At 39.7% G+C, this 27,562-nt stretch overlaps 2 protein-coding genes across 4 annotated transcripts in view; one reads left to right on the top strand and one right to left on the bottom strand.

Annotated features, from left to right (window-relative positions):
- Window positions 1-13,306, bottom strand: part of LOC133662558 (protein SFI1 homolog) — a 38,219-nt gene extending 24,913 nt beyond the window's left edge. The window contains exons 1-6 of the mRNA XM_062067001.1: window positions 12,747-13,306; window positions 12,634-12,680; window positions 12,394-12,504; window positions 12,229-12,323; window positions 12,043-12,160; window positions 11,876-11,978 (exon numbers count right to left, since the gene is read on the bottom strand). Of these exons, the coding sequence (XP_061922985.1) occupies window positions 11,876-11,978; window positions 12,043-12,160; window positions 12,229-12,323; window positions 12,394-12,504; window positions 12,634-12,680; window positions 12,747-12,824 (552 nt within the window). The 5' untranslated portion in view covers window positions 12,825-13,306. The remainder of the gene's footprint in view (window positions 1-11,875; window positions 11,979-12,042; window positions 12,161-12,228; window positions 12,324-12,393; window positions 12,505-12,633; window positions 12,681-12,746) is intronic.
- A 139-nt stretch (window positions 13,307-13,445) lies between these two features.
- Window positions 13,446-27,562, top strand: part of LOC133652497 (eukaryotic translation initiation factor 4E transporter-like) — a 31,453-nt gene continuing 17,336 nt past the window's right edge. The window contains exons 1-7 of one of the 3 annotated variants that reach the window (XM_062051316.1): window positions 13,446-13,761; window positions 16,919-17,060; window positions 17,153-17,226; window positions 22,438-22,565; window positions 25,732-26,006; window positions 26,338-26,545; window positions 26,653-26,810. In XM_062051316.1, coding sequence (XP_061907300.1) covers window positions 16,965-17,060; window positions 17,153-17,226; window positions 22,438-22,565; window positions 25,732-26,006; window positions 26,338-26,545; window positions 26,653-26,810 — 939 coding nt within the window. In that variant the 5' untranslated portion in view covers window positions 13,446-13,761; window positions 16,919-16,964. The remainder of the gene's footprint in view (window positions 13,762-16,918; window positions 17,061-17,152; window positions 17,227-22,437; window positions 22,566-25,731; window positions 26,007-26,337; window positions 26,546-26,652; window positions 26,811-27,562) is intronic. The other 2 variants (XM_062051308.1, XM_062051324.1) reach the window with 2 other exon arrangements.

The raw sequence follows: 27,562 nt of genomic DNA, 5'->3' as shown, positions 1-27,562 counted from the left end.
TATTATTAGAATCATTAATTTTCACAAATACTACTCTATTGGTGGGATAATTTTAAAATATTGGCTATAATTTTGTTTTGTTTTGTTTTTTTCTTGACATCCTGTCCAGCCACCCAGGCAAATCATATTGTTGATGTAGATGCCCATATTTGCTTTACAAAAGAGAAGTGTGGGATGCTTTTCTTGTTGCCTTATTTATACTTGACTTCATTAAATGGACATATTTAGTTTTTGGCGCAGCCGGACCGCAGCAGGAGGGGACAGAAAGAAGAAAAAAAGAATACATGGGGGAAATTGCGGGGACAAGAGGGGGATAGGACAGAAAGGGACAATAACAAAAACAACAAAATCATCAGCAAATACGATACCAAAAATTATAACAAAGAAGAACCAATGAATTAAGTAAATACAATAATAATACAGAAATGACAATGAACATTATTGCACACAAATGGAGCAATACAACTACCAATAGGTTTGGGGCGGCGTGGCGAAGTTGGTAGAGTGGTTGTGCCAGCAATCGGAGGGTTGCTGGTTACTGGGGTTCAATCCCCACCTTCTACCATCCTAGTCACGTCCGTTGTGTCCTTGGGCAAGACACTTCACCCTTGCTCCTGATGGCTGCTGGTTAGCGCCTTGCATGGCAGCTCCCGCCATCAGTGTGTGAATGTGTGTGTGAATGGGTGAATGTGGAAATACTGTCAAAGCGCTTTGAGTACCTTGAAGGTAGAAAAGCGCTATACAAGTATAACCCATTTATCATTTAATAGAAATAACACTATTGATAATGAATAATAATAATAATAATAATTACCTCTATTATAAACATTACAATCACTTCAAATGCAACAACTCCTTCATGTAATGAATACTTAAATTACAAAAAAAAGCAGATAAGGGGGGTAGAAAGACGAGCGGACTATATTAACCTTATAGATTCCTTTAAAGGCGGCACGGCTTGTTATGCGGTCAGTGATCAGATCAACGCATACGTCAGTGCAAAGATGAGTAAGGAGACTCCAACTGGTGTGCTTGTTGGAAAATATCACTCCAAAATAAACCCCAACAGGACTTCAGATAAAACAGTTACCAAGTTGTGAGCAAATATACGTACACTCAAAAGGTTCCCGTATGATATTCTGATAATAAAAATTTAATTTGTGTCCAAATATCGGGGTATATTTCAAGTTAATTTAATTTATGGAACCAAGTAATAACATGAGATGAATCATGATAATCCAGATTCAAAAGTGTGATTAATCTTATTAAAAATATAATTTGACAGCCAGGGCCAACTTAATTTAAGGAGGGGCCTTGAGGCTGTAGGGGTTTTGCACCCAACCACCACCGAAAACATAGTTTGAAAAAAATAAAAAAATAAAATCATGATTGCACTTGATTGATTGATTGATTGAGACTTTTATTAGTAGGTTGCACAGTGAAGTACATATTCCGTACAATTGACCACTAAATGGTAACACCCGAATAAGTTTTTCAACTTGTTTAAAGGCCTACTGAAACCCACTACTACCGACCACGCAGTCTGATAGTTTATATATCAATGATGAAATCTTAACATTGCAACACATGCCAATACGGCCGGGTTAACTTATAAAGTGCAATTTTAAGTTTCCTGCGAAACTTCCGGTTGAAAACGTCTATGTATGATGACGTATGCGCGTGACGTCAATCGTTGGAACGAAAGTATTCGGACACCATTGCATCCAATACAAAAAGCTCTGTTTTCATCGCAAAATTCCACAGTATTCTGGACATCTGTGTTGGTGAATCTTTTGCAATTTGTTTAATGAACAATGAAGACTGCAAAGAAGAAAGCTGTAGGTGGGATCAGTGTATTAGCTGCTGGCTGCAGCAACACAACCAGGAGGACTTTGACTTGGATAGCAGACGCGCTATCCGACGCTAGCTGCCGCTAGCCGCCGACCGCATCGATGATCGTGTGAAGTCCGTCGCTCTGTCGATCGCTGGAACGCAGGTGAGCACGGGTGTTGATGAGCAGATGAGGGCTGGCTGGCGTAAGGTGGATAGCTAATGTTTTTAGCATAGCTCTGTGAGGTCCCGTAGCTAAGTTAGCTTCAATGGCGTCATTAGCAACAGCATTGTTAAGCTTCGCCAGGCTGGAAAGCATTAACCGTGTAGTTACAGCTCCATGGTTTAATAGTATTGTTGATTTTCTGTCTATCCTTCCAGTGAGGGGTTTATTTCTTTTGTTTCTATCTGCAGTTAAATCCGATGCTATCACGTTAGCTCCGTAGCTAAAGTGCTTCGCCGATGTATTGTCGTGGAGATAAAAGTCACTGTGAATGTCCATTTCGCGTTCTCGACTCTCATTTTCAAGAGGATATAGTATCCGAGGTGGTTTAAAATACAAATCCGTGATCCACAATAGAAAAAGGAGAAAGTGTGGAATCCAATTAACCCTTACACCTAAGTTACGGTCAGAGCGAAAAAAGATACGTCCTGCACTGCACTCTAATCCTTCACTCTCACGTTCCTCATCCACAAATCTTTCATCCTCGCTCAAATTAATGGGGTAATCGTCGCTTTCTCGGTCCGAATCGCTCTCGCTGCTGGTGTAAACAATGGGAAAATGTGAGGAGCCCTTCAACCTGCGACGTCACGATACTTCCGGTACAGGCAAGGCTTTTTTTTATCAGCGACCAAAAGTTGCGAACTTTATCGTCAATGTTGTCTACTAAATCCTTTCAGCAAAAATATGGCAATATCGCGAAATGATCAAGTATGACACATAGAATGGATCTGCTATCCCAGTTTAAATGGAAAAAAATCATTTCAGTAGGCCTTTAAGTCGGGGTCCACTTAAATTGATTCATGATACAGATATATACTATCAGATATATACTATCATCATAATACAGTCATCACACAAGATAATCACATTGAACTATTTACATTATTTACAATCCGGGGTGTGGAGGGGGGGGGGGTAGGTTTGGTTGTTATCATCAGTCATCAACAATTGAGAACAGAGAAATGGATATTGGAACAGTGTAGGTCTGACTTGGTAGGATATGTACAGCGAGAGAGAGAGAGAGAGAGAGAGAGAGAGAGAGAGAGAGAGAGAGAGAGAGAGAGAGAGAGAGAAAGATAGAGAGATCAGAAGGCATAAGAAAAAGTATCTGCATTTGATTGTTTACATTTGATTATTAACAATCCGGGGAGGGTGTTAGTTTAGAGTTGTAGCTGCCTGGAGGTGTACTTTTATTGCGGTTTTGAAGGAGGATAGAGATGCCCTTTCTTTTATACCTGTTGGGAGCGCATTCCACATTGATGTGGCATAGAAAGAGAATGAGTTAAGACCTTTGTTAGATCGGAATCTGGGTTTAACGTGGTTAGTGGAGCTCCCCCTGGTGTTGTGGTTATGGCGGTCGTTTACATTAAAGGCCTACTGAAATTAATTTTTTTTATTTAAACGGGGATAGCAGATCCATTCCATGTGTCATACTTGATCATTTCGCGATATTGCCATATTTTTGCTGAAAGGATTTAGTAGAGAACATCGACGATAAAGTTTTGGTCGCCGATAAAAAAGCCTTGCCTGTACCGGAAGTAGCGTGACGTCACAGGTTGAAGGGCTCCTCACATTTCCCCATTGTTTACACCAGCAGCGAGAGCGATTCGGACCGAGAAAGCGACGATTACCCCATTAATTTGAGCCAGGATGAAAGATTTGTGGATGAGGAACGTGAGAGTGAAGGACTAGAGTGCAGTGCAGGACGTATCTTTTTTCGCTCTGACCGTAACTTAGGTACAGGGGTTCATTGGATTCCACACTCTCTCCTTTTTCTATTGTGGATCACGGATTTGTATTTTAAACCACCTCAACTATATCCTCTTGAAAATGAGAGTCGAGAACGCGAAATGGACATTCACAGTGACTTTTATCTCCACGACAATACATCGGCGAAGCACTTTAGCTACGGACCTAACGTGATAGCATTGGGCTTAACTGCAGATAGAAACAAAAGAAATAAACCCCTGACTGGAAGGATAGACAGAAAATCAACAATACTATTAAACCATGGACCTGTAACTACACGGTTAATGCTTTCCAGCCTGGCGAAGCTTAACAATTCTGTTGCTAACGACGCCATTGAAGCTAACTTAGCTACGGGACCTCACAGAGCTATGCTAAAAACATTAGCTATCCACCTACGCCAGCCAGCCCTCATCTGCTCATCAACACCCGTGCTCACCTGCGTTCCAGCGATCGACGGAGCGGCGAAGGACTTCACCCGATCATCGATGAGGTCGGCGGCTAGCGTCGGATAGCGCGTCTGCTATCCATCTCAAAGTCCTCCTGGTTGTGTTGCTGCAGCCAGCCGCTAATACACCGATCCCACCTACAGCTTTCTTCTTTGCAGTCTTCATTGTTCATTAAACAAATTGCAAAAGATTCACCAACACAGATGTCCAGAATACTGTGGAATTTTGCGATGAAAACAGAGCTTTTTTTATTGGATACAATGATGTCCGAATACTTCCGTTTCAACGACTGACGTCACGCGCATACGTCATCATACATAGACGTTTTCAACCGGAAGTTTCGCGGGAAATTTAAAATTGCACTTTATAAGTTAACCCGGCCGTATTGGCATGTGTTGCAATGTTAAGATTTCATCATTGATATATAAACTATCAGACTGCGTGGTCGGTAGTAGTGGGTTTCAGTAGGCCTTTAAGGAAGTAGTTTGACATGTACTTCGGTATCAGGGAGGTGTAGCGGATTTTATAGACTAGGCACAGTGCAAGTTGTTTTACTCTGTCCTCCACACTGAGCCAGCCCACTTTGGAGAAGTGGGTAGGAGTGAGGTGGGATCTGGGGTGGAGGTCTAGAAGTAATCTGACTGGCTTGTTCTGGGGTGTTTGGAGTTTAGATTTGAGGGTTTTGGAGGTGCGAGGGTACCAGGAGGTGCATGCGTAATCGAAAAAGGGTTGAACGAGAGTTCCCGCCAGAATCCTCATGGTGCTTTTGTTGACCAGAGAGGAGATTCTATAGAGAAATCTCGTTCGTTGGTTGACCTTTTTGATTACCTTGGTTGCCATTTTATCACAGGAAAGATTAGCCTCTAGAATGGAACCTAGGTAGGTGACCCCATCTTTCCTGGTGATGACAATGTCACCCACATTTATAGTGAAGTCATTGACTTTCTTAAGGTTGATGTGGGACCCAAACAGGATGGATTCCGTTTTACCCAAGTGTATGGATAGCTTGTTGTCAGCGAGCCAGGTGCAAGTTCTACAGAGTTCAGCACTGAGGATGTTTTCCACCTGTGACTTGTCCCTGTCTGATACCAGCAAGGCCGAGTCATCCGTAAACAAGAACAATTCACAGTCGCATGCCGATAAGTCGTTTATGTATATTCGGAGCAGTAAAGGCCCTAACATACTGCCTTGGGGGACTCCACAACTTACTGAGAGGGGGGGGGGGACACGGTGCCGTTCACCTCTACCACCTGTTCCCTCCCCTCCAAGTAAGATTGCATCCAGCTCGATGAGTTTTGTTGAATCCGATTGCTCTGAGGTTATCCAACAGTATAGCGTGGTTAACGGTGTCAAAGGCCTTCTGAAGGTCCAGCATGACCATGCCGCAGTATTTGCCCGCGTCCACCTCATGTTTGATGTGGTCGGTCAGATAGAGAAGGCGTGTCAGTGGAGTGGTTAGTTCTGAAGCCGGATTGGAATTTGTACATGAGTTTATTAGTGGCAAGGTAACTATCGACCCGTTCATAAACTATTTTTTCCATTACTTTCGAAATGGAACTGAGAATAGAAACAGGTCGGTAGTTGCCAGGTTCCAATTTGCTTCTTTTTTAAAGAGGGGAGTTACTTAACAGAACAGCAACAATTTAAAAATATCAGTACCCCGCTTTCCGCCCGAATGCAGCTGAGATAGGCTCCAGCGCCCCCCGCGAACCCGAAAGGGACAAGCGGTAGAAAATTGATGGATTGAAAAATTTAAAAATAATTTCACTCAAGAATACATCTCCTTCGCGAGGGGTGCATCCACGTCTGTGCGAGTGTAATAGAAGCCAGTCAGCTTCAAGTAAAGTGCTGGCGATCCGGAAGACTGCCTGTGTTTTAGCTCAATAGTTGTACGCTGGTTTCTCACACAAGCAAAGTGCGTCCGAGCCCCGCTCGCAGCAGTAGGAAAACAAAGCCCAGCCGAGAGAGAGGGAACACAATCACTAGACAAAGCTGAGCGGTTTTTGATTGACAGCTATGAACATCAATCATTACATTACGCAGTCAAGATCAGGGGCCCCTGATTGGGTGAAATCCCTGGGGTTCAGCCCAGGTAAGCCTGTGCATTAAGGTGGCCTTGTTGACAGCACTAGTAAAAAGTGAATAATGTACAAAACCCAAAACCAGTGAAGTTGGCACATTGTGTAATTCGTAAATAAAAACAGAATACAATAATTTGCAGATCCCTTTCAACTTATATTCAATTGAATAGACTGCAATGACAAGATATTTAATGTTCGAACTGAGAAACTTAATTTTGTTTTGCAAGTAATCATTAACTTAGAATTTAATGGCAGCAACACATTGCAAAAAAGTTGGCACGGGCAATTTTACCACTGTGTTACATGGCCTTTCCTTTTAACAACACTCAGTAAACGTTTAGGAACTGAGACCAATTTTTTAAGGTTTTCAGGTGGAATTCCTTTCCATTCTTGCTTGATGTACAGCTTAAGTTGTTCAACAGTCCGGGGTCTCTGTTGTGGTATTTTAGGCTTCATAATGCGCCACACATTTTCAATGTGAGACAGTTCGGACTACAGGCAGGCCAGTCTAGTACCTGCACTCTTTTACTACGAAGTTACGCTGTTGTAACACGTGGCTTGGCATTGTCTTGCTGAAATAAGCAGGGGCGTCCATGATAACATTGCTTGGATGGCTACATATGTTGCTCCAAAACCTGTATGTACCTTTCAGCATTAATGGTGCCTTCACAGATGTGTAACTTACCCATGCCTTGGGCACTAATACACCCTCATACCATCACAGATGCTGGCTTTTGAACTTTGCGCCTATAACAGTCCGGATGGTTCTTTTCCTCTTTGGTCCGGAGGACACGACGTCCAGTTTCCAAAAACAATTTGAAATGTGGACTCGTCGGACCACAAAACACTTTTCCACTTTGCATCAGTCCATCTTAGATGAGCTCGGGCTCAGCGAAGCCGGCAGCGTTTCTGGGTGTCATTTCTGGGCTTTTGCTTTGCATAGTAGAGTTTATCTGGTACTTACAGATGTAGCGACAAACTGTAGTTACTGACAGTGGTTTTGTGAAGTGTTCCTGAGCTTATGTGGTGATATCCTTTACACACTGATGTTGCTTTTTGAGGCAGTACCGCCTGAGGGATCGAAGGTTCGTAATATCATTGCTTATGTGCAGTGATTTCTCCAGATTCTCTGAACCTTGATGATATTACGGAGCGTAGATGGTGAAATCTCTAAATTCCTTGCAATAGCTCGTTGAGAAATGTTGTTCTTAAACTGTTCGACAATTTGCCTATGCATTCGTTCAAAGTGGTGACCCTCGCCCCATCCTTGTTTGCGAATGACTGAGCATTTCATGGAAGCTGCTTTTATACCCATTCATGGCACCCACCTGTTCCCAATTAGCCTGTTGACCTGTGGGATGTTCGAAATAAGTGTTTGATGAGCATTCCTTACCTTTCTCAGTATTTGTTGCCACTTGTGCCAGCTTTTTTGAAACATGTTGCAGGCATCAAATTCCAAACGAGCTAATATTTGCAAAAAATAACAAAGTTTACCAGTTCGAACGTTAAGTATCTTGTCTTTGCAGTCTATTCAATTGAATATAAGTTGAAAAAGATTTGCAAATCAGTGTATTCTCTTTTTATTTACCACATTTACACAACGTGCCAACTTCACTGGTTTTGGGGTTTGTACATAAAAGTGCCTTTTGGAGACACACTATGGCGTCAAAGCAGTGCGAATTCAGCTTGTGCTGTTTCTCTACGCGTACGTAGTTCCTTTCCCTTTTGGCACTTGCTTTGGAGCGGGTATCTACAACACGGCCAGGCGCCATCCCTCCTTTCTGATTGGTCACTTTAAAATGTTACAGTCAAACAGTGTATACCTTCTGATTAGCATTAAAGCCATTAGATATTTGTGTATTTTGTCATTTAATATACAGGTGTAACATAATAATTAGAATATCGGGCAAAGGTTCACTTATTTCAGCAATTTGATTTACAAGGTGAAATTAATAAGTGACAAAGGCTCATAACAGGGACGGTGTGGCGCGATTGGGAGAGTGACCGTGCCAGCAACCCGAGGGTTCCTGGTTCGATCCCCACCTTCTACCAACCTCGTCACGTCCATTGTGTCCTTGAGCAAGACACTTTACCCTTGCTCCTGACGGGTCGTGGTTAGGGCCTCGAATGGCAGCTCCCGCTATCAGTGTGTGAATGTGTGTATGAATGGGTGAATGTGGAAATAGTTTCAAAGGGCTTTGAGTACCTTGAAGGTAGAAAAGCGCAATACATTTACCATTAGACCATAACATGCAACTCAAGCTATCTCAAGCCTTCTTTAGACATAATACAGCTTATGAAATCTTCAAATTGAAAATCTCCAAAATGTTGGGGTTTTCAAAAACTGTAAGCCATGATCATCAAAATTAGAACAAATAAAGGTTTGACGTATCTCACGTTGCAACTAATGAGTTAAATCACATATGCCATGTTACATTTGAAGTTGAATTGCTGACATGAAAGGACTTTTGTATGATATTCAAATTGTTTTTGTTTCAGCTGTGCATGGTTTACACTACAACCTATCAAACGATGACATCACCATTTCCAGGGATGAAAATTGATAAGATGTGTACAATTCCGATTCAGTTCTCAATTCTGCTTAATGATTAATGGGATAGGCTCCAGCACCCCCGTGACCCCGAGAGATACAAGCGGTAGAAAATGGATGGATGGATGGGTTTCTTGATGTTTTTTCAAGGGTTTTATGGGCGCGATAGAGGACTTTCGATCTGTTGATTCAGTTGTTCATTATTTATTTCCGATTTTGAACGATAAAAAAGCCAAGTATATGTGTTCTTGTCTTATATAAGGATTGTGAATGATAGACAGCACATCTCTTTGCAAATGTTGCATATTTCCAGTATGACTCAAGGTTTCCCGCAGCGCTTTGTTGTTAAGGCGGCCGCCTTAACAACAAAGAGCCACCGCCTAAACTAACGTCTTAACAAGATCTCCAGCCACACATGCGCATTTAAAAAACTATCTCTGTCCCCAAGCAAACACATACACCGAGTGTCATATGCATGCCAAAATACTGGGGGCGCCGTAGCCTAGGACTTAAGACCATTTTAGCCAATCAGAAACATGCAAAACGCCATTTTACGGAGGCGGCATATAGCAAAAATGGCGGGTCACGGCAACAAAGAATTATATACAGTGGGGAAAAAAAGTATTTAGTCAGCCACCCATTGACAATCAATGGGTGGCTGACTAAATACTTTTTTGCCCCACTGTATGTGGACTGACAGAGGAGTAGAGCTACTTTTAAGCATCGTTTTGGAGTTTAAAGTTAACAAAACTTAAAGTGTTGACTGGGAAAATTGCCAGTCCAAGTATGGTGACATTCTTACCCTATTTTTGGAGCGGTACGGACTTAGAGGGACATCTGAGGAATTTCCTCATCGGAAAGGGGACATCACAAAAACAACTATCGGCACTAAATTGAAAGCGATTCGTGGAAAGTACAGACAAAAAACTATCTCTGTCCCCAAGCAAACGCATACACCGAGTGTCATATGCATGCCAAAATACTGGGGGCGCCGTAGCCTAGGACTTAAGACCATTTTAGCCAATCAGAAACATGCAAAACGCCATTTTACGGAGGCGGCATATAGCAAAAATGGCGGGTCACGGCAACAAAGAATTATATATGTGGACTGACAGAGGAGGAGAGCTACTTTTAAGCATCGTTTTAGAGTTTAAAGTTAACAAAACTTAAAGTGTTGACTGGGAAAATTGCCAGTCCAAGTATGGTGACATTCTTACCCTATTTTTGGAGCGGTACGGACTTAGAGGGACATCTGAGGAATTTCCTCCTCGGAAAGGGGACATCACAAAAACAACTATCGGCACTAAATTGAAAGCGATTTGTGGAAAGTACAGACAAGCAGTCGACGCAGGTGGAAGAAGTGGTTACGGTATAGTTGTTTTGCTGTACTTTGAACTATGCGAGCAGATCTGGGGCGGTTGTACATCAACTACATCCATTCAATTTGGAATAGAAACATCAGATATTGACAAGCTCCCACAGGAGTTTGGATTCTCCATTCACCCTTGACAGCCTGGTCACAGACAAAGATATGCCGAATAATGTACAAGAGCAGCAAGATGCCAATAGGAGCAATCCACAATATTCTGTGGTGAAAGAGAGAAGAGCTCTACTTCAGGTATGTGGGCGCTAACTTCATTGCTAGGAAGTAATATAGTTTCCCACAGAAAATTTGTTAGCTAAGGTGGTGTCTTTCCAGGGGGAGGGGCGTCTCCCGGGACAGGCCGCAGGACGGGGAAGTATATGTACATCTGGGCATCGAAATCTTTTTATATAAACTGCACTGCAATTACAAATGCTCTCAGATCCACTTTCAACAATGTTGAAAGTGGGACAAAAATACTTGCTTTGGAATCAGAAGTCAAGATGGCAAGCATATATTAAAGCTCAGCTGTTTAAGATGTATTTAAATAGGGTTGTATTAAAAATGCTTTGAGTAGTTTCTTGTTATAAATAATATTGAGTTAAGTAAAACTGCAGTTGCATTAAATATTTTTTTTTTCTGTCAAAATTAAAATATCTCAAAGTGCTTTATTGACACACATTGTTTCCCGACGATGTTGAGGGCCATTCGACATGTTGTAAATAACATCTTACACCTGTGCTAAAGAGGGTGTATCCCAAATAATGTATTCATGATTATTGAATGTTATTTTGTAAAAATCCTTATAAACATTTTTTTTTTTCACTAGGCAAAACTCAACAGCCACAAGCAGGTCAGACTAAAACGAAAACTTCCAATCGAGACAAAGTTGCTGAATGCAGTAGAAGAAAACGTCCAGAAAAAGAAGAGACTTCTGGACATGATGGAGACATCAGAGAAGCGATCGTCTGACAATTTAGACAAACTAACATCAAGCGATGATGTGGAGACGTAATGGCAACAGGCCTAGAAACACTGTTCCTTACACCCACCCACCCCCATCCCCGTCCTGCCGCCTGTCCCGGGAGACGCCCCCTCCCCCTAGAGAGACACCACCTGAGCTGACAAATTTTCTGGGGTAAACTGATCTAAAGATATGGTCATAGTGCAGAAGCATTCCCATCCTGATGTTAATCGACCTCAAATCTACGGAAATGGCTGTCTGAAATTGTGGTATGTTGTGATGTTTAAATGGTATTTTCATAAACTTTGCAGATTGTGATACATTGCAACACAATTGAGCATATAAATACAACTTATTTTTCCATTTCACTGGTACTTTAAAGTACAGACACACCAAATGCGGCTTAGTAAAAGCACTTTTAAACTACCTAAAGTCTGGCATCAAGACTAGATTTCGGGTAGCACTTCAAATACCCTATTGCGGCGCTTCTGTGACTTACTCAAAATTGTTGATAAATACAGTAATGCTGTATGACATCTGTACACAAGGCTACAAGTCGACGTTGTGCTGGTGTAAAAGAGCAAAACCCTATGTCATTGTCCAAATACTTCTGCATAAATATGTGTGTGGAAGTGCACGTGTCATGCAAAGATATGGTGGTGATTCACCCTGCTCTGTAGATTCACTGTCCGGAGCTTCAAGGCTTGGTCCTCCATTGTGCAAATGTTTTGATGCTGTTGATACTTAATCTGCCACAACCGCCACAATGACCTGCAAGAGTAACATAATAACCTGTTCAAAAGTCACACTTGACTGTGGATCAACTTTTACATACCGAAGATGTGTGCGTCTGTGCTTTTCTCGGGCTGATTGATTTCTTCTTCTTTTCAGCCGACGCATCTGGACAAAATTCTCCCACTTGTGCCAAAAATGACGCATCCGTCGCCTGTTATCTGATAAACCCAGATAGAGCTTAAATTTGAGAAATTATTTCCTTCAACCTTTTGTGTCAAAAACATACCGAACAATTTAGCTTTAAGTATTTTGCTCTTCTTTTCGTCTTGCAGTGAAATAAATGTTTGCCATCTTTGGAAAGTCAGAAGGAGCAGGTGATACCTTGATGAAAGACACAGTCATTAAGATCTGACAGTCATCATAATTCTGCATAACAATATCTGATTCGAACTTGTGATGACACTCTGCGCGTAGGGACAGACTCCATTCCTTTCTGGACGCCCACCACTCGTCTCTCCATCCCTGAAATATTCGTTTCTGCAGCATATTTTCATAGTGGCACCTGCACATTAAAATAACCTTAGTACAGCAATGGAAAAACGAAAACGACTGATGACTGCATCTTGTTTCAATAGATTGAGTTAGAATTTTTTTTTAAACAATTACTTGGCAACATAAGGAAGGATCTGACCAAAGGTGTTCTGCATCCATATTTTGAAGAACTTCCTTGCCAAGTGCCTGCAGAGATTGTAGAGGTCACACAAACAATACTTACTGCAAAACAAAATGCAACAGACTTAGCACCTTAGTCTTAAATCCTTCAGCCTTCCGCCTTTGTTCCAATTGTATCCAACTCTGTGTGGAATACTTGTACAAGTACATTGAACTGTGCGCGCTTCGCTTTCTACACTAAATCTGACCCTGTCCGATATTGGTCTTTGAAGATCGGCTGATTTTGTTGAGTTGTTTTCCATTACTGCGAAGACGAGACTATTGGTCTAAAATATCGCGTGGAAATAACAAAACACCACATCGACTTTAGAATTGAGGTGGTGAGTTTTATGCCGTAATGTAGTTATAACTTGACAGTCAGTGTACGAACTGTTTGGAGAACTTGACCACCGCGCATTTGTTTCTTCCTTGTCACGTGACGAGAAATGCACGACCGAATTTGTTTCATTTATACACCTGTCAGCAGCGATGTTGTTCTCGACTGACTCGGAGAAGCAAGAGAGCCAAAACAGCGACTAAAAGTTCACAAATCAAGCATACCCCGAAGTAGAACTTAGCTGTCCGAGTATATGCCTTACAACAACTCTAAACTTAGCATACTTTTTCGCGACATTGTCACAAATTATTACGCATTTTTCTCCACTCCTCATGAATGTATGTGTAACTTTAAGTAAATTTGAGTTGTGCTGTCGGTTTTCTCAATATTAGGTATCAAACATGTCAGGCTAGTTTGATTTATACAAAGGCGCGACGGGCACTCCGTTAGCTTTCCGAGGACCTTCTTAAAGCGGCGATCAGAGAAAAAAAATACTGCTACGACTCAGGAAAGAGAGAACGTGTAGACAAGTATTTCAGATTACTCAGAGATAATTTTGTCGTATTAAGACCGTATAGTTATTTAAAGTCACCCTAGTGCTGTTCGTTTCTTCCCATTACTGCAACAACCCAGGCGGTGTACGATTTGTGGGTGGGCTTTATCCCATTCCCCAGCTAGTTGGCTAGCTAGCTAGCTAAGGGGCTAGATTAGCTAGCTAGCCGACGAACGTCAACTATAGCTCAACCACTTTCCTACACAGCCGGCATACCGGTGAGTTGTTGCCTTGTATTTATTCATTAGCGCTTTAGGCAGTCGTAAATTGTATACTGAACAAGATGTAATTGTGTTGTGTAATGTTTGCTAAAACTCTAAATGTAAATATACGACATGTAAGATGTTGTAGAATTAGTGTTTTGTAATGTTTTTTAATCAAAATTTGACTATCCAACATTGTTGCAAATTGCTAATTTGAAATTGCTATTGCCATTTCCTTCAAGCTGAAATCAATCAACGTGCTAATTGGATTGTTGGGACTTTCCAGCTCTCGTCGTCGCCCAGGTGAATTTTAGCGTGCACAACTTTTCTGGCTTTGTAATGTAGTTTCCCTATCGTATTCATTATTTATAGCCTGCTTTTGACTACAAATTGAACCGTGTATTAGACCTGAAATGCCTTTAACTATGGCTGGGCGATATGGACGAAAAAGTATATCTCGATTTGATTGATTGATTGACTGAAACTTTTTCTAGTAGATAGTACATTACATATTTCGTACAATTGACCACTAAATGGTTACACCCCGAATAAGTTTTTCAACTTGTTTAATTTGGGGTCCACGTTAATCATTTCATGGTATATTTTTACTTAAACTCGATATTCGATATATATCTCTGTATTTTTCGGTGAAAGTATACATATAAAGATATTCATTTTTGAGCGATATTCAGTGAAATTGAAGTGAATGACAACTGTACTGTAAACAGTCAGTGGCACTTTTATTAACCCAGTTAGTCAAAATGGGTATTAACAGCACAGAAAAACGGTTTAAGTAGCACAGAATTACATAACACAAATAAAATAGAAAAATATTCTTTCTATGTATAATAAATAACGTAGCTGTGCAAATAATACTAAACGTATCAAACTCAGACAAAAAAATACATTTGCCGGCAGGCACTTTGTGATTTTCCTTCCTGGTTTGATGACCCGCCCTATCTTACCTCTGATTGGCCTGTCACTAACCAATCATGACTCATCATAGTAAACAACCAACCAATCATGGCTGTTCTTATACTGCAAGCACGTCTTGGAAGGGGATGGGTTTAGTAGCCCATGGAGGGGGTGCAGGGTAGAACAAGGAACAAATAAGCGGCGTTTGGTCATTTTAACGTAAAATAAATTATATCTATATTAGGATATCTTCTTAATTCATATCTTTGAAAATATATCGATACATCTTACAAACGCGATATATCGCCCAACCCTACTTTTAACCAAAAGTGTGTCCTCAATTGGGTCATGCAATGGGTGCCCATTAAAATTAAAGACCTACTGAAATGAATTTTTTTTATTTAAACGGGGATATCAGATCCATTCTATGTGTCATACTTGATCATTTCGCGATATTGCCATATTTTTGCTGAAAGGATTTAGTAGAGAACATCAACGATAAAGTTCGCAACTTTTGGTCGCTGATAAAAAAAGCCTTGCCTGTACCGGAAGTAGCGTGACGTCGCAGGTTGAAAGGCTCCTCACATTTCCCCATTGTTTACACCAGCAGCGAGAGCGATTCGGACCGAGAAAGCGACGATTGCCCCGTTAATTTGAGCGAGGATGAAAGATTCGTGGATGAGGAACGTGAGAGGGAAGGACTAGAGTGCAGTGCAGGACGTATCTTTTTTCGCTCTGACCGTAACTTGGGTACAAGGGCTCATTGGATTCCACACTTTCTCCTTTTTCTATTGTGGATCACGGATTTGTATTTTAAACCACCTCGGATACTATATCCCCTTGAAAATGAGTCGAGAACGCGAAATGGACATTCACAGTGACTTTTATCTCCACGACAATACATCCGCAAAGCACTTTAGCTACGGAGCTAACGTGATAGCATCGGGCTTAACTGCAGATAGAAACAAAAGAAATAAACCCCTGACTGGAAGGATAGACAGAAAATCAACAATACTATTAAACCATGGACCTGTAACTACACGGTTAATGCTTTCCAGCCTGGCGAAGCTTAACAATGCTGTTGCTAACAACGCCATTGAAGCTAACTTAGCAACGGGACCTCACAGAGCTATGCTAAAAACATTAGCTATCCACCTACGCCAGCCAGCCCTCATCAACACCCGTGCTCACCTGCATTCCAGCGATCGACGGAAGGACGAAGGACTTCACCCGATCATCCGTGCGGTCGGCGGCTAGCGTCGGATAGCGCGTCTGCTATCCAAGTCAAAGTCCTCCTGGTTGTGTTGCTGTAGCCAGCCGCTAATACACCGATCCCACCTACAACTTTCTTTTTTGCAGTCTTCATTGTTCATTAAACAAATTGCAAAAGATTCACCAACACAGATGTCCAGAATACTGTGGAATTTTTCGATGAAAACCAAGCTTTTTGTATTGGATACAATGGTGTCCGCATACTTCCGTTTCAACGATTGACGTCACGTGCATACGTCATCATACATACCGTAATTTCCGGACTATAAGCCGCTACTTTTTCCCCTCGTTCTGGTCCCTGCGGCTTATACAAGGGTGCGGCTTATTTACGGCCTGTTCTTCTCCGACACCGACGAAGAGGATTTCGGGGGTTTTAGTACGCAGGAGAAGACGATGACACAATGATTAAAGACTGACTTTTCATTATACCGGTAGGCTGGTTATTTTGATAACGTACAGGCGAGCACTTTGTATTACTTTGCACCGTTGTATTATTTGTACTCTGCACGAATGCTGTTCGCCATGTCAAAGATGTGAAAGTTTGATTGAATGATTGAAAGATTTATTGTTTATAAATGGGACGCTTTGTGTTCCCAAACAGTCATCTCTGTCCCGACAATCCCCTCCGTGGTAGCAGGAACCCCTATATACTACGGTAATTACACATCAAAACCCTGCGGCTTATAGTCGGGTGCGGCTTATATATGGGGCAATCTGTATTTTCCCCTAAATTTAGCTGGTGCGGCTTATAGTCAGGTGCGGCTTATAGTCCGGAAATTACGGTACGTCATCATACATAGACGTTTTCACCGGAAGTTTAGCGGGAAATTTAAAATTGCACTTTATAATTTAACCCGGCCGTATTGGCATGTGTTGCAATGTTAAGATTTCATCATTGATATATAAACTATCAGACTGCGTGGTCGGTAGTAGTGGGTTTCAATAGGCCTTTAAGTCCCTGAAATACACAAACTGTTTCCAACAGAGTCATCGTTTGCCTGGAAGCTGTTTGTCTGAATCTGCAATCTGCCATGGACGGTGACGCTTGTGTTGAAGAGAAGATTGGAAGTGGTGATGCTGTGGATCAAGTTACAAAACCAGCAACAGCTCTACATAAATATACCAAGGTGATATAGTGGAATGAAAAAGCAATTGGGGAGGTTTTAATTTTTTAAGCTTTTCTGGGTGTAATGTTTCATTCTGATTCCTCGATATGTAGGAGGAGCTTCTTTATATAAAAGAGCTACCCATCTCCAATGAAAGGCCAGAATGTCTCTCAGAGAAATACGACAGGTAAGACTTTACATGGTTTCCTCTAATGTATTTGATGTTGCCACGGTGCACCGCCACAATTACGTGCAACACTTTAAAAAAGTTTTTTTACTTGAAAACAAAAACTAAGTTATATAATATATTGCGGCGTCCAGAAAAAGACAGTCTGATGCTCTTTTTAGCTTTTATTGCCTGACTTATGATAGAGGGCCCAATTCCAACAAGTATTTCCTCGTGCACACACGTCTGTCTCCGTGCAGTTACAGTATGAATCTGTTCTAAAATGTGGCTAACTGCAACAAGCTACCTCACTGATAGAGCCGACCACCTCCTTTATTATTGGGCACTTATGGTCCAGTTTTGCACACATTATTATTAATTTAATAAATGTGGGAATTTTTTTAATGTTTCTTATTCCAAATTAAATGTGATAAATGCTTATTTAGTGAAACGAAAAAGAAATGTAAAACTGTGTCAATATCCATAAATTAAAGCTGCATCAATAATCGATTTGTAATGGAATTTAGTTCCTGAATCGTAATCGAATCGGGATGTGCCCAAAGATTCCCAGCTCTAATGTCAACCATATGCACAGGGTTGTCTGGATCGGAGGCATGTCCATGATGTGTATGTACTGTAATGTGTCCGCGGACAGCGATCTTCAAAATTTAAGATGACATTGGCGGCTTTTAGGCATAGGAAGGCTCCCAGCAGCAAGAAGCAAGTGTGACGCGTACATTGAACGACAGAAGTAAAGACACTCTAAACTCGAGTACAGTCTACAATAAAACCAGCAATTGATGTTAGATTTATTTTTGATTTCAATAAAGAGTGACTAAAAGGATTGGGGAAGTCTTGAGGGGGAAAAAAAAAAGATTCTCAAAGTACATTGTACAATAAGCAGGAAAAATGGAGCAAAACGATATGTAAGAAACAAAATGTTAATGCTATATAGGGGTGTGGGAAAAAATCGATTCGAATTCGAATCGCGATTCTCACGTTGTGCGATTCAGAATCGATTCCCTTTTTTTTTTAATCGATTTTATTTAATTTAAAAAAAAAAAAATTTTTATTCATCAATCCAACAAAACAATACACAGCAATACCAATGCAATCCAATTCCAAAACCAAACCCGACCCAGCAACACTCAGAACTGCAATAAACAAAGCAATTGAGAGGAGACACAAACATGACACAGAACAAACCAAAAGTAGTGAAACAAAAATTAATATTATCAACAGTATCAATATTAGTTACAATTTCAACATAGCAGTGATTAAAAATCCCCTATTGACATTATCATTAGACATTTATAAAAAATAAAAAAAAGAACAATAGTGTCACAGTGGCTTACACTTGCATCGCATCTCATAAGCTTGACAACACACTTTGTCCAATATTTTCACAAAGATAAAATAAGACATATTTTTGGTTCATTTAAAAGTTAAAACAAATTTACATTATTGCAATCAGTTGATAAAACATTGTCCTTTACAATTATAAAAGCTTTTTACAAAAATCTACTACTCTGCTTGCATGTCAGCAGACTGGGGTAGATCCTGCTGAAATCCTATGTATTGAATGAATACAATCGTTTTGAATCGGGAAAAAAACGTTTTTGAATCGAGAATCGTGTTGAATTGAAAAAAAAATAAATCGATTTTGAATCGAATCGTGACCCCAAGAATCGATATTGAATCGAATCGTGGGACACCCAAAGATTCACAGCCCTAATGCTATACATAATTAGATTTGTTTTAAATGTATGTTTATTGTCCTTTCTTTTCTGTAATGTTCCCCTCTTGTTTTCATGTGTTGTGCCATTTTTTATTTTTAATTTTTATTTTTTTTATTTTTTAGGACTTTTTGAATCTGTACTGCAACCCCATAATATCCCCATTGTAGGACAAAGTCTATCCTATCCCTGCTTTATTCTCAGAATTTGTAGCAACATTCTTTGGTGAACTGATTTTGCAGTACACATGAATGTTAATTAAACCTGTGTTTTTTTTATTACTTATACAGCTGCTGTGAGAATAAGGCTTGACATTTGAGTTGGAGTCAACTGTAAAGCTATTTTAGTTTTTGTCTGCTGAAGCATTAGAATAACTTATTTGGAATTTCATGGTTCAAGGATATGATTTGTCTGTTTTTTTTCCTGGCTGAAATGTGCATTCGTGTGAATAGTGTTAATCTGGAAAAACTTTTTTTTTCTGAGAAATGTAGATATTGTTCCTGTAATTTCTGTCAGCGGGACTGCTTGTAATAGAACGTGCCTTTGGATGATCGTCTGGCTCGTTAAGTGTGTTTCTCTTCATCACATCATGGTTTTGAGGCAACGTTAGTACTTTGTCACATTCTAACAATGTCTCTCCACGGTTCATTCTACACCTTCAAGTGGACAAAAATATTAGACGTTCAAGCAGGGCTGTACAGTACGACAAATTTACTTGCATATTTGACTAAAAATAGATTGTAAGACTAGAAAAAATAAAACGGTAGCACACGTGGGAAGACGGATTTCAACCCTTTCATCCTCATCCATCCATCCATCCATTTCCTACCGCTTATTCCCTTCGGGGGCGCTGGAGCCCATCTCATTTTGCTCCTAAAACAAATCCATAAAAGTTGATATAATCAAGTAAGATTTGGCAAAAAGATTAATTTTCTTCAGTATATCAAGCTAGGCTAATTAATGTAATTAATAGGTTTCTTTAAAACAAACTTCAAATATCTGGCATTTGCAGTTGAGATGTTTCATATGAGAGCACAGTGTGATTTTCCTGGTCATTTCTGGGTAATCCGGGAATTTTCCGATCTGGTAAACATGCTCGCGTGAGTGGACTGTGTGGATGGTAGACTGGTTTAAATCGGATTAGAAATGTGGGATATGCAGAAGTTGGTATGTTGCCCATTCATTGTCTTTAAGGAGAAATTCCCGGTAATTAATGCTGCTTTGAATGTCCAGGGTAAGTGGATGTTGGAACGGTTCGAATTGGTTGAGAAATGTGGGATATGGAGAGGTTTGTATATTGCCCATTCATTTTCAATGGGGAACGTTCCTGGTAATTCCGGGAAAACCAAGATTTTTTTCTAGTATTTTATTTTATAGCTTGAATGTCCTGACCAAGACTGATGTTTTGATGGTGGTAATCGGATAAAAAATGTGGGAGTAGTGAAAATAAAAGATGGACATGCTGAAATTGGGAATTCCTGCTAATCAGGGAATTTTCAGAACCAGTAAACATGTTTGCTGGAATGTCCAGAGTGAGTGGAGTGTGTGATGTTGGAACGGTTGCCATCGGATAAAAAATGTGGAATATGAAGAGGGTTGTAAATACCCATTCATTTTAAATGGGGAAACGTTTCTGGTAATGCTGGGAAAAATGTGAATTTTTGGAACCGGGAAACATTTTGGCTTGAATGAATGTTCAGGTTGAGTGTACTGTATGGATGGTATAACGGTTAGAATCAAGTGAAAAATGTGGGAGTTCTGCAAGTTTTGAAAAATTTCCAAACCTTTTCAATGTGAAAAATGACCTGGAAAATCTGGAATTCCTGGTAATCTGGGATACTTCGATAGAAGAAAAATGTAAGCAATGGTGTCCCCACCGAGCCGAACGTTTTGATACTTGAACGGTTCCAATACGGTAAATTGTGGGTGTAGAAAGGCTTCAAACTTGTATGCACTAGCTGAATCAGAATAACGTGTGAATGCGGGGTTTGCCCTAAAGTGCCAAGATGTTGGGGGCGTGGTCACATGATATCGAATAATTTGCTATATGATTTTCTTTAAAATTCTCCAAATGTATACATTTAAAACAAATCTGTTATGAATTAGTATTGGCATATAAATTTTATTGTTTTGCCATATCTTCAATTATTGCTGCTTTTTGTACAATGTATTCTGAGATTTTTTCAAGTGTTTCCAGGCTTTTAATGACTTATTGTATTAAAAACTACGAATATAGCTTCTTCTTCTGGTGTTATTATAAAATGTACTCGTGTTTAGAGACTCTTAACTTTTTTCCCTCGATGCTAGCTGCAGAGAACATGACCTCACACTTGCTCGAGTTGAACTTTCTCTTCTTAAAAGCCGTCTCTGTTCTATAAAATATTTTCACATTTTGTAGATGGCTGTCCGCGGGTATATCTGATAGTTATACCTGCTACATTGTTGACCTCTATATATTCACCAGCTCTAACTGTATAGATCATATATAAGCTGCCTCATTTTCATTACCTGCAACCCAGACATTAAAATTACGATATAAACCATTGAGAATTCAATCGTACAACGGACATTTTTATGGCATACTGCAAAATCCAATAGCACTAAATGAAGTTAACTTTTTTAACACTTACTATCACAATTTTTCAGGTTTTTTGTATTTCCCCAAGCACATCCCTGATTATTTTATTTTCTAAGAATGCATTTAGATCAGGGCTACGGCTCTGGCTTTGAAACAAAATGTTAAATGGCTGTTAAACTTTAATTTATTTTATTTTACTTAGTTAATTTTACTGTAACCGTATTTTAGAGAGTTTGGAGATCTTGTGATAGAAGTAAAACGCATTTTAATATTTTGACGATTGAAAGGTACGTCACACCCCTATGCGTCATCTTTTGCTGAAAATCTTTTGTTTTTAGCGGTCAACCTTCGGTAAGCTAGTAATAGACAGATCAAAAAAGAGGAACATTTCTGATTTAAAATAGCACATTTAATGCAGATCAGAACACAAGTACTTGGTTAGTTGTGTTTGATTTAATAAATGCAATAGCATAAATGTAATGAAACTAAGTGATGTTATCAACATTTAAAGGAAAACAGTTTGCAGCTCCTGGTGGGTTTTATTTGGTGGGAAATACGCTCAAATGACTATTTGTATGCTCAAGGTTGCTGACCCCGGATTTAGACATATGTCAAGGGGAGTTGGAGCCTAAAACGCAAACAAAATTAGTTTTCATTGGCAAATATGTGGTCATAATTAAGGAAGCATTGGATTGTGTGAAAACATTGTGGGATGAATTGCACCTGGATGGTACTTTAAAAATACTTGAGTACTTGCAACCAGCAGCAGGAGTATTGTTGATGTTGTCAATTAAAGACTGTTGGCTTTTTTAGAGATTTTGATGAAGAAACACCACCAATAATTGTGATCAAGTCCATTTAACCAGACATCTGCTTTTATTGTAATCAGTCATGTGGTATTCTCATGTTTTGGTGTAGTGATGGCGTCTGGGACCCTGAGAAGTGGCGTGCCTCGCTATATCCCACCTCAGGACGCAACTCTCCGATGGACTCTTTTAAAAAGGATTTTTTGGAGGACAGAGTTCCACTTAAACGAAGAATCCCAGGTAATGGACTGTCAAATATACAGAGCAACAATATATTTCATAAACTTCAATACAGTAGAGCTGAAAAATGTAACAACATTTTGATTTTGATTTTGGCTTTTCAAGATCATGAAAATATAATAATCTAAAAAGCGATTAATGGACCGCGCAACATGCATGTAACTTCCGGAGCTTGTGACTGAAACAGATGAGCGAATGAATAATACAAGTTTGGATCTCACTGTGGTTGCAACTTATTTGACGTAGCGCTAGTATGCCTAATCAATCATCCATCCATCCATTTTTTACCGCTTGTCTCGGGGTCGCGAGGGTGCTGGAGCCTATACCAACTGCATTCGACCGGAAGGCGGGGTACACCCTGGACAAGTCGCCACCTCATCGCAGGGCCAACACAGACAGACAACATTCACACTCACATTCACACACTAGGGCCAATTTAGTGTTGCCAATAAAGCTATTCCGGGTGCATGTCTTCACTAAAGTAAAAAAAAAAAGTAAAGTCAATTGATTCCCGCATTTACGTAACTCTGGATGGAGTCACATAATTGGCCAATAAAACGAGATCCGCTGTTATACGCAGAATATCAGCAAAATTGACATAAATGTAAGTGAAATACTGTCATTGGGAGGAAAATGAACATTTGTTTGTGAAAATGTGTCTGGGACCACTCAATGTTCCCCAACGCAGTCAAGCGCCCTGTCCTGAACTAAACAATGGAGAGACGGTCACTTGAAACGGCGACTAAACTACAACGCTAAAGCTAGCAAGCACAATCCATACACCCACAACACATCTCATCTGCGTGTGTTGTTGTGAACAACATCGATGTAAGATCAATGTACAAACAGCAGTCGCAACTTGAGGTGAGGTTTTTTTTTTTTTACAGCCCCAATTTTCTCCTTACTAGTCAAGCTGAGAACAGCATAGCACACTTCCTTCACAATAATAGCGCGGTGCTCCATATCTGTTCTGACTGCGCTTACAAAATAAAGGTTTCAAAAAAGTACCTTACACAAGCATAACTGACTCAAAGCTCTTATTGATACATTTACCGTATTTTTCGGACTATAAGTCGCAGTTTTTTTCATAGTTTGGCCGGGGGTGCGACTTATACTCAGGAGCGACTTATGTGTGAAATTATTAACACATTACCGTAAAATATCAAATATTATTTAGCTCATTCACGTAAGAGACTAGACGTATAAGATTTCATCGGATTTAGCGATTAGGAGTGACAGATTGTTTGGTAAACGTATAGCATGTTCTATATGTTAGTTATTTGAATGACTCTTACCATAATATGTTACGTTAACATACCAGGCACGTTCTCAGTTGGTTATTTATGCGTCATATAACGTACACTTATTCAGCCTGTTGTTCACTATTCTTTATTTATTTTAAATATCCTTTCAAATGTCTATTCTTGGTGTTGGGTTTTATCAAATAAATTTCCCCAAAAAATGCGACTTATACTCTAGTGCGACTTGTGTTTTTTTCCTTCTTTATTATGCATTTTCGGCCGGTGCGACTTATACTCCGAAAAATACGGTACTTAATCATGCTTTGATGTATTGCACCAATAAATGTAAGGGTTATTGCATTTAAAGGTACTGTTTGCAACTTCCCCACAGTAACCTTGTTCAAAACATATTAGCGGTTTAACAGAACACATTTGTTTGACAATTGTCTATTTTTCACAATTGCAAAATGTACGTAATAAAAATTTTCTACCAGCCCAAATAAAATTATTGGACTTTACGACTGTCGCTCACCCGGTCTCATCAACACGTACGTGCAGAGAGCGCATGCGCACATGCAAAAGCAGTCCAAGGGTAGTAATTAACAATTTGCATTCATGTTATGATACATTCAATAACAGCTAACGCTGTCTATCCAAATTGCTTTTAGCTAACACCTACAACGCACGCACGCACGTACGTACGTACGTACGTACGTAAATGCATCATTACGTACGTACGCACGCACGCATGCACGTAAATGCATCATTACGTATGCACGTAAATGCATCATTACGTATGCACGCATGTACGTAAATGCATCATTACGTACGTCGTAAATGCTTAATTACGTACGTACGCACGCACGCATGTACGTAAATGCATCATTACGTACGTAAATGCATCATTATGTACGCATGCACGTACGTAAATGCATCATTGGGTACGCACGCAAACAAATGCATCATTACCGTCAACTCACAAACATTTTATTTTATTGAATTTTATTCGACACAAAAACACATTCTGTGGTGGTAAAATGTACAAAATGGCATTAAAAACAGAACCAAAAACTGATTTTTAATGTTTTTATATTGCTATTGTAATTTAAATTGTATTGTTACTATTATTATTTTTCCTGTTGTGGTTTATGCATAACAAATTTATATTTAGTTTTTTTAAACTATTTCAAGTTGAGTTTTGGTGGTACAATAAATACTCAAATACACAAATTAATTATCGTGTTATTAATCAATCAAAAAATCTTGATTATTTTTGCCATAATCATCGAGCCCTACAATACACCCTATCCCAGGATAGGCAGCAGCTCTATCTTAAAAAACTTGAATTCATTTTACCAGTGTGTACTGATTGCCAACTGGCAAATGGTGGAAATGCCTTAAAGGTGCTGTTTGCAACTTTCTCACAGTAATGCTTCTCAAAGCAAAACGTAACCATAAAACCATTGGCTAGCTTATGTTACCATTAGTGGTTTAACAGAACACATTTGTTTGACAGTTGTCATTACGTATGAGAAGCCGTAAGAAGGTGGGATATATGTAAAATACGTTGGAAAGTTGGCACCCTCCAGGCATCTGTGTAAGTGCTGCAAACAGCCCCTTTAAGTTACCTATGCAACTGATTTTAAGGTTGCAGTTACCGTAGATCAAGAAAGTTGGAAAATTCTGTTTATGCAACATTCTATTGTTTTGTGGGGTTTTTTTGTATTTCTTTCATGCTAAGACAATACTGTGCTTCCACTCAACACTACATTTGATTTCCATACAACATTGCAATGGACCAGTCAGACTGGGTTAAACTTAAGTGAAGAATCTGAAAGTAATTTTGCTTTTAAATTAAACTTTTTTTCTTTTTCTTTTGTAAAATATTAGCTGAAATGAAACCAGTTTGCTGTGTTTTTCTTAAGATCCGCGTGAACGGCTAAAGGAGGATGACTTGGACGTCATATTGAGCCCACAGCGTCGCAGCTTTGGGGGCGGCTGCCAAGGCAATGCTGCACCTGCTGTCCACGCCTCCCGACCAATTAGCCCTCTTGAAAACAAAGAGAATGAGAGTCTCCGTTTGGGAGGGACCCGTAGAATTGGAAGCGGCCGCATCATTGCTGCCCGAGCCTTTGAGCGAGAAGCCCGCCTTGAGGAGAAGAGGGAACGGGAGCGAGACTTCAAGGATAAAAGATTCAGGGTTGGCTGGCATTGCTTTCATTGTAAATCAGTTTTGCATGACATCATGGTTAAGCATATAATTGCCACTTCAGTGTAAAAAGCTTGTGCACATCAGTATCTTAGGACAGTTTTTGATGATAATGCTAAAGTAAAAACAGCATGAATTTGCCCTTCACCTTCATGTTAAGGTAAACTGCTTCCTTTGTGCTTGAACATTTCTTTCCATGAGGTATTATCTTATCTTGCATTAGCAGAAACTAAAGATTCCCTTATTGTTCTATGTCAGCTATCGAATACCTTGAATCATGTGGATCAAACCAATGTTTCATCCTTGGTCCTTTTTATGTCAGAGAGACAGAGACTTTGGAGACAAACGTGTGTTTAGTGAAAGGAGAAGGAATGACTCGTATGCTGAGGAGGAACCAGAGTGGTTCTCTGCTGGTCCTACAAGCCAGTCTGAGACCATCGAGCTCATTGGATTTGATGATAAAATACTGGAAGATGACAGACGCAGCAAGTCAAGGCGCTCAAGGAAGAGGACAGAGTCTGTGAAGGAGGGCAAGTTAAAAACAATTTCAAAAAATTAAATTTTCTTGTGACTGGATTTGTAAGACTTCTGCCTGGTTGGTGATGCTTACTAGTCATGTTTTATTTTTGTGCATCAGTGGTGTGCAATGGACTTCCAGAAGAGCAAGAAGTGAATCTGCGCGCTACAGCTGATCAGGAGGTTCCTCACCCAGATGTGCTGACAGAGCAGTCAACTGGAGACTTTGACTTCAATGAATTTTTTAATCTGGAGAAGACCATGCCTGGATTGGCATCTGTAAGTACTGGGGTGCACTCAGGGGTTGTGAGAGTAGGAAGAGTAGCATCTATTTTAGTTTAGTTTAGTCTTTATTTGAAGGGACATTGCACAGAAACATTAATCTCAAATACAGATATGTTCTGTACCAGATTATAGCTAATTTCCATCTGCTGGCTACCTAAATTAAAGGGATACAAAAATCATGCAATAAAATTATGATAATAAAATCATACTATAGCATGTACGGTAATCAAATTACAATTACAATTTACTCTAAACGGGATAGTTTTCTTTGAATTACACATTCTGATTTCCTCTTAGGCTCTAAGTATCTGTTTCCTGTGCTACAAAATATCACTACAATATGCTGTTACTGCAATTCGATCACAACTCAATGGTTGACTGTTGACAGGTTGAAGAAGTTATCTTTATTTCACATTTAAAATCATGTGTATGTGTATATTGTGGCTTGCATATTTGAGATAAAACCTAATTGCAATTTTTAGCTCAAATTGTGGTTCAATTTGCGATTTTTATATTTTATACGTAAAAAAAAATTGGAATGATAAGTGAAGGAAGACATTCTACTTTTACAGGGTATCCGTGAGGTCTTAGTCTTAAATCCAACAATTTGAATTGAAGGCCTTAAAATGTCTAAAATCCTCCTAAAATCTCATTAGGTTTTAAATGGGATTTTAAAAGGTCTTAAGATCTATTTACGTTACTTTTATTTCAAACATGCATGAACTTCAGTCTTGTTTTTAAATGTT

The sequence above is a fragment of the Entelurus aequoreus genome, linkage group LG01 (genome assembly GCF_033978785.1).
Source record: "Entelurus aequoreus isolate RoL-2023_Sb linkage group LG01, RoL_Eaeq_v1.1, whole genome shotgun sequence".
Classification (NCBI taxonomy): Eukaryota; Metazoa; Chordata; class Actinopteri; order Syngnathiformes; family Syngnathidae; genus Entelurus; species Entelurus aequoreus.
This window is presented reverse-complemented; position numbering and strand designations above follow the sequence as displayed.